Source organism: Portunus trituberculatus, chromosome 32 (genome assembly GCF_017591435.1).
Source record: "Portunus trituberculatus isolate SZX2019 chromosome 32, ASM1759143v1, whole genome shotgun sequence".
Taxonomy (NCBI): Eukaryota; Metazoa; Arthropoda; class Malacostraca; order Decapoda; family Portunidae; genus Portunus; species Portunus trituberculatus.
Genome location: NC_059286.1, coordinates 12,988,552 through 12,996,139, shown reverse-complemented (window position 1 = coordinate 12,996,139; position 7,588 = coordinate 12,988,552). Strand labels below are relative to the sequence as shown.

The 7,588-nt window shown below is 37.2% G+C and overlaps 1 protein-coding gene across 11 annotated transcripts in view; it reads left to right on the top strand.

Annotated features, from left to right (window-relative positions):
• Positions 1-7,588, top strand: part of LOC123511793 (septin-7-like) — a 94,593-nt gene that overhangs the window by 68,493 nt on the left and 18,512 nt on the right. For all 11 annotated transcript variants that reach the window (XR_006676959.1, XR_006676960.1, XM_045267801.1 and 8 more), the window contains 3 exons: positions 1,436-1,542; positions 5,725-5,825; positions 6,670-6,763. Coding sequence is in view for 9 of the 11 variants with exons in the window: in XM_045267801.1 (XP_045123736.1) it covers positions 1,436-1,542; positions 5,725-5,825; positions 6,670-6,763 (302 nt within the window). In the remaining 2 variants the exon portion in view is untranslated. The remainder of the gene's footprint in view (positions 1-1,435; positions 1,543-5,724; positions 5,826-6,669; positions 6,764-7,588) is intronic.

The following is a 7,588-nucleotide window of genomic DNA, read 5'->3' as shown; positions in this document are numbered from 1 at the left end:
AGTGTATAAGGTTAGTATATGCAGAGATTTGTATTGAAAGATTAATGGGGAGCAATGGCAAGGAAACTGACACGGAATGAAGGGAAGACAAAAATTTTCCAAAACTCTTCGCTTTCTTAAAAATACTTGTGTCTGTTGAATATGTAAAGAATTAGTGTGTCAGGCTGGTATGTGCAAAGATGTGTGCTGGTCAATTATTAAGAGAGGTAGCATGGAAATTGACACTGAATGAAGAGAAGACAAAAACTTCCCAATAAAATCCTTAGCCTTCCTAAAATACTTGTGTCTGTTGGATATTATAAAGAATTAGTGTGTAAGGTTACTGTGTACAGAGATGTGTGCTGATAGATTAATGGGAGCAGTGACAAGGAAACTCACACTGAATCAAGAAAAAAGACGAATTTTCCTACAAAACTGTTACCTCTTGCACCACACCAATCATTTTACAACTAAGAGAGAGAGAGAGAAGGAAAAACAATCTACCACACATAAATACAAGGTGTCATATGTATTGTAGACATAACAGTGAATCATAGAATCTGAATATAGAATGAACAGGCTTAAATGAATATCCATGACCCCAAAAACACATAAAACCATCACAGAATCTACATTTAAAAGGATCAGATACAAACAAAGACTTAGAACCCTCAAAGATGTAGTGGAGAGGTATCAGGGAAGCTCAGGGTCTGTATTTAGAAGGTGCAGGTGTAAATGAAGACACAGACCCTTTGGAGGCCTGGGGTGGCTTCCTTGGTGGGGCGTTGCAGGGCTTCTCAGACAGGGGGGCTCCAAGTGTCCATCCTGTTGCTCCTGCCTCACTTTGTACTGATGTGTGAGGGTTGGGCTGCCTTTGGGATCTGGCTGTTCTTTCTTTCTTTCTTTCTTTCTTTCTTTCTCTTATTTATTTGGTTCATTTATCTCATTACTCTTCATATTTTACTTATTTATTGCTTATTTATCTACTTCATCATTTAACTTGGAATAGAACACATAGACAGAAATTTAACCAATGCAAATAGGAAACGGTGCCAAATTTTTTACCTCTACTGCTTTTGTCGTTCTAGTTTTAATAATTTTTGTTTCCTTGACGGATTTTCTGCTTGCATAAAAAAGAAGAAAAGAAATGAGAGGAAAAAAAAGAAAAAATAATGTAGGAATTTTTTTTTTTACAGAGAGAGAAGAAAAAAGTAATGAAGGAAAAGATTAAAGCAAAATTTTGATAGAGAGAGAGAGAGAGAAAGGGAGGAATGAATGAAAGAAAGAAAAAAATACAGCAAATTTTTAACAGAGAGAGAAAAAGAGAGAAAGAATATAACAAATTTTGAATAGAGAGAAAAAAAGGAAGGAAAGAAAAGAATACAGCAATTTTTTTTTTACAGAGAGAGAGAGAGAATACAGCAAATTTTAACCAATGTTCCTTATCTCTTCGCAGGTGAGAGTGGGCTGGGCAAGAGCACGCTAATCAACTCCATGTTCCTGGCTGACATTTACTCCAACGATCACCCGGGGCCTTCCCACCGAGTGAAGAAAACTGTGCAGGTAAATACTCTTCCCTGTGTACCTTCCCTCTCTCACTTCTGCAGGATTTAGTGAAGCTTGTCATGTCCTATCTAATATTAAGTCAATCTCTCTCTCTCTCTCTCTCTCTCTCTCTCTCTCTCTCTCTCTCTCTCTCTCTCTCTCTCTCTCTCTCTCTCTCTCTCTCTCTCTCTCTCTCTCTCTCTCTCTCTCTCTCTCTCTCTCTCTCTCCAATTTAAAACGTTATCAAACTCCAACATTCACATCACCTCAACACACACAAGCTAGGCAGAGAAGAGGAAGAAGAGAAAAGAAAAAGGAAAAGAAGAGGAGGAAACTAATGCAACAATAACAACAGCAATCATAAGCAAGTCTCAGATAAATCCAAATTAAACTTATCAAAAATGAACACACACAAGCTGGCAAAGAAGAGAAAAAAATAGAAAAGAAAAGAGGAAAAAGAGGAGGGAACTAATGCAATAATAACAGCAACAGTCATATTCAGAAACACTTCCCTCTCTCACCATGCCCATTTTCAGAGACTATATAGATGACCAGCCAAGTTTTAAGGAGTTATTTCTTGTTGATGATGGAAGAAACTTATTAACATGTCTCTTGAATTACAGAAACATCCTTAACCCCTTCAGTACCAGGACTCATTTCCATATTCATTCTGGTTACTATTTAGCAATTTTACACAGCTTCAGAAACTCATGTGGGGATTAAAATAATGAAGACTCTGGCTATCAATCTTCTGACCTCCGCAGACCCTTCCTAATGTCAATAAAACTGTTTAATCGTACACCAATCTCAAGATAAAAACATGTCCCAGTATTGAAGGATTTAAAGACCCATGTCACTTCAACTAGAACCCTTTGAAAATAGTGACAGTATGGTACTGAAGTGTTTGAGAATACTGGCCATAATCCTGTATAAATCTGAGCTATGAGAAAAGAAGTATCATAACAGGAGTGAAACGGAGGAGCTTAGCATGAAAGCACAGTGTTACCAGATAAGCAATAGATGTACTGACTCAGGGAAGGTTGTAGTGCTTCCTTCTGTGGTGGAGCTTTATAAGGAAGGTGAGGAAAGCTTATAGACATGAGCAGAGGCAATGGAAAAGCCAGGAAGGGATGAGGAGAAGTAGGAAACTGGGCTAAGTGGATGTGAAGAGCAGCAGAAACAAGGCAAGGACAAAGAGGAGGAGGGAAAGGTAAGAAAGCAGGTTAAGTAGAGATAAACAAGGAAGAACAAAGAAGGAATGAGAAGTAGGAAATGAGGATAAGTGGAAGTGAACAGGGATAATGAAAGAGGAGTAAATGAATATATAATTTGGAAAGGATAATAAGTAGGATAAAATGAAGCAAAAATAATTGAGAGTAAAATAAATGAATAAAAGATAAGGTAAAGAATAAGTAGGAATGAACAAGAGTAATAAAAGAGTAAATGAATATAAAAAAAAATCAAGAAAGGATAAAATTAAGGAAAATAAAATAAAGCAAAAATAAGAAGGAAAAATCAGGTAAAAGATTAATAAAGTGGAAAATAGGAATAAACAGATAATGAGAGAAGAGTAAATGAATATAAAGAAGGTAAGGAAAAATTAAGAAAGAATAAAGAGAAGTAGGCAAAAATATAAGAGAGAGAAATAAAGTAAGAGAGAGAGAGAGAGAGAGAGAGAGAGAGAGAGAGAGAGAGAGAGATAATATGTATTTAACCCACATTCACTCATTATTTCCATGCATTTATTTCATGTATCAAAGGAAAGCAGTTGTTTCCTGGCCAGTGAAATGCCTTGAGTCCAGTCTGGGAAGAGATACATGAGATTTGAGAGAGAGAGAGAGAGAGAGAGAGAGAGAGAGAGAGAGAGAGAGAGAGAGAGATGTGCAGGAAAAAATTGAAAATGTAAAGGGATATGTAATGAGAGGAGAGAGAGAGAGAGAGAGAGAGAGAAAATAATCAGTAAATCTCTTTCCCTTCATATTACAATCTGGAGGGAACAGTTATCGTTACAAGTTTATGAATAATTATTGAAAGTTTCCACATATTAAAACCTGAAAGAGAGAGAGAGAGAGAGAGAGAGAGAGAGAGAGAGAGAGAGAGAGAGAGAAGAACCAGTGTTATCATCAAACTGGATGAAACCTTGGTGTGTGGGAAGACAAGACAAGAGGGAAAAAACCTCACTCACTCACTCACTCACTCACTCACTCACTCACTCACTCACTCACTCACTCACTCACTCACTCACTCACTCACTCACTCACTCACTCTCTCTCTCTCTCTCTCTCTCTCTCTCTCTCTCTCTCTCTCTCTCTCTCTCTCATTACTAACTCACTAACTAACTAACTAACCAACCTGCTCACTTCCTCATTTGCTCACTCACTCACTCACTCACTCACTAACTAACTAACTTATCTGCTCACTCCCTCACTCACTGACTGTCTCACTGGCTCACTTTCCCTTGTGTGTGTTCTTTGCTTGTGTTAGCGTAGCATATGTTGACAGACAAATATTCATGTTTGCATTGATCCCTGACATGCATCCAATCGAACTGAAGAATGTGAGTGTTACAAGTGACATGAGGTTCAGTGTCTGTTCTGTTCGTCACTTCACTCTGAAAGTATTTATTTATATTAATTAATTTATTGATTTTATTTATTTACTTTTATTTTATTTAGTTTATTTATTTATTTTTTTTTTTCATTTATTTATTGATCTGAAGTGTTCCTCTTATTTATCTCTTGTTTTTTTAGGTTCAATAAGGAAGGAGTTGTGTTTATTTACAAGTGACGTGAGATTCAGTGTCTTTGTTCTATTTGTCACTTCACTCTTGAAAGCATATTGTTTCTTTGTATCTGAAGTGTTCCTCTTACCTCTTTTTTATGTTATAGTAAGGAAGGGATTGTATTTATTTGATCTACACATTTCAAACATTAGGTAGAAATCTGCAGGTTATTGTCATTGTTTTATATCTCATTGTGCAGTTCTTGTATTGGTTAAAGTTAGGATTAGTTATGTTCCTTTGTCACACCATTAGCTTGCCTCCTGTTGGTTTGTTATTTTTCTTATGTCATCCTTTGTATCATTTTTTTTTTTTCTACTTCATTTTGTTGTCAGTATGTTTTCCTCTTTCTCATTATTTTCAACTTTCATTTTGTTAGTATGTCTCACTGTCTCATTTTTCTACTTTCATTTTATTAGTATGTCTCTCTGTCTTATTATTTTCTACTTCATTTTGTTATCAGTATGTCTTCCTGTCTCATTATTTTTCTACTTTCATTATGCTATTATTATTTATTTATTTATTTTTATTTATTATTTTTTTTTTCCCTGTCTCATCATAAACATGCCTTCCTTCATTATGTTGCTATTGTCATGTCTCCTTTTATCTCATTATCAACATCTCTCCTTTCACTCTCAATATTAACACACCTTTCTTTATCCTTCATTAACACAACTCCTTTTATTTTGTTACTGATACATGTCCACCTCCATTCATTTCAGTATTAACACACTCCTTTGTATCATTATTAACACACTGCCTGTCATCTATTGTCATGGTTTCTTTTATCTCATTAACAACATTTCTTTCATTCTCAATATTACCACTTTAACCTTTATCTCTAATTAACACACCTCCTTTACTTTTGCTGTTGGTACATGTCCCTTCATTTCAACATTAATACTTCTCCCTTCATCTTGAATTTTTATTATTAACACAACTCCTTAGCTTTTGTCACTAATACACCTCCCTTCATCTCAACATTAACACAACTTGTTTAATTTTGTCACTAATACTCCTTTCATCTCAGCATTAACCTAACCCCTTTAATTTTGTGACTAATATACCTCCCTTCACCTCAAATTGATATATCACCTTTGCTTTTGTCACTAATACACCTCCTTTCATCTCAACATTAACCTACTCAGTATTGAGACACATTTTTACCTTGAGATATGTGTAATATTAGACCATTTTATTGACATTAGGAAGGGTCTATGGAGGTCAGAAGATTAATGGCCAGTCTTCACTATTTTAATCCCTGACCTGGGTTTTCTGAAGCTGTATAAAATCACCAAATAGTAAGCAGAATGAATATGGAAATGGATCATGGTATTCAAGGGTTTAATTTTGTCACTAATACTGTATATATAGTCCCTTCATCTGAGCACTAACACACCTCCCTTTGTCTTGTCCCGCAGGTGGAAACGACCAAGGTGCTGCTGAAGGAGAACGGGGTCAACCTGATGCTGACAGTTGTGGACACGCCGGGCTTTGGTGATGCCGTGGACAACAGTGACTGGTGAGTGTCTGGGTCTGGGTGGAACACGAGACTTGAAACCTTATGTAACTTGGTCATAAAAAACCCACAAGTCAACATCCTTGGCCATTCTTCACCACAGACAAGCAGCTGCCTTTGATATCCTGATCCTCCCCCCTTCCTTCTCCTCCTCCTCCTCCTCCTCCTTCTCTAGGCAAGACTTGAAGGATTGGAGGAGGAGGAGGAGGAGGAAGGAAGGAAGGAAGGAAGGAAGGAAGGAAGGGGAAGACATGGAGGAGTAGAACTGCAAAGAGGAGAAATAGAGAAGTAGGGAGGGAAGAGAGAAAGATGAAGTGAAGAAGTAGAATAAGAAGGGAAGTGAATGAAGTGAAGGAATAGGAAAGGAACAGAGAAGGAAATGGAGGAGTAGGAGAGAAAGAGGAAAAAATGGAGGAGTAGGAGGGAATAGGAGGATGAAGAAGAGGAGGGGCAGTGAAGTAGAAGTGGAAGAGAGGAAGAAGTGGAGATGGGGATAGGAAGAGGAAGAAATGGAGGAAAGGATGTGAAGAGAGAAAGAAAGTAGAGGAATAAGAAGAGAAAGAAAATAGGAGGAAGGAGGAGGAATTGGTGGGTAGTAGAAAAGGAAGAGAAGGAGGAGGAGTAGAAGATGAAGACAGGAGGAGAAATTGTAGAGTAGAAGACTAAGAAGAGAAGGAAAAGAGGTGAAAGAGTAAAAAGAAGAAAAAGATGTAGAAGATCAGAAAGGAAAGAGATATAAAGAAATAAAGAAGTAGGATTGAATAGGAAGACTGTAGAAAGCAAGAAATAGAGAGTGAGGAAAGGAAAGGTTTGTTTACATATGACTAACACTACACTTTGTCTCCAGCTGGCAGCCAGTCACCAACTATGTGGAATCCAAGTATGAGGAGTACCTGAACTGCGAGTCTCGGGTGAATCGGACGCAGATCAGCGACACCAGGGTGAGTATTGGTATGAGAGAGAGAGAGAGAGAGATAAACAGAACACACTAAGGTAGGATTTCAATATAGTCTAATAGATGTAAAGAAAAAAAATATATGAATAATAAATAAAGAAAAGAAGAAAATAAAAGATATGTATGCATGGACACACACAGAGAGAGAGAGAGAGAAAGAGAGAAACACATGAAGAATGAACGAGAAAAAGGAAACCCAAAGAAAAGAATGAAGATATGCTTGCATGAACAGAGATGCAGAAAGAGAGGAGATGAGAAAAATGTAGAGAAAATAGAAAGATGATGGAAAAACTGAAAAATACATGAATAGAAAATAAGAAAATGGAAAAGAGAAAACACACAAAAAGAATATGCATACATGAATAGAGATGCAGAGAGAGACATAGAGTAAGAGAGACACTCCATCAACATCTACCACAACTCAAAACTCCCCTCAAGGATGAAATGGAAAGGTGATACAGTGAGACAAGAAAATGAGGGTAAACACAAGAATTTTGGGAACATATTCATCACACTCACTTGAAAACAGACTCACTCACTGGCCGAGACACGGAGATTGTGATGCGGAGATATGTAAACTAAACCAACAGCAATGCAGGGGAATAAAATATGAGTGTCCCGGCAATACAAATACTTAACGTTGGTGCCAAAAATAACGTCTTTGTCTGAATTGCTAGTGTTCTTTTCCGGGTTGGCAATATGTGTGTGTGTGTGTGTGTGCGCATGTGTTCTGTCTTGTTTATCTTGTCACTGTGCAGAGGGAGGTGGGTGTCAGTCTGTCTGTTTGTCCGTTTCCACCTTTCCCCTTCCA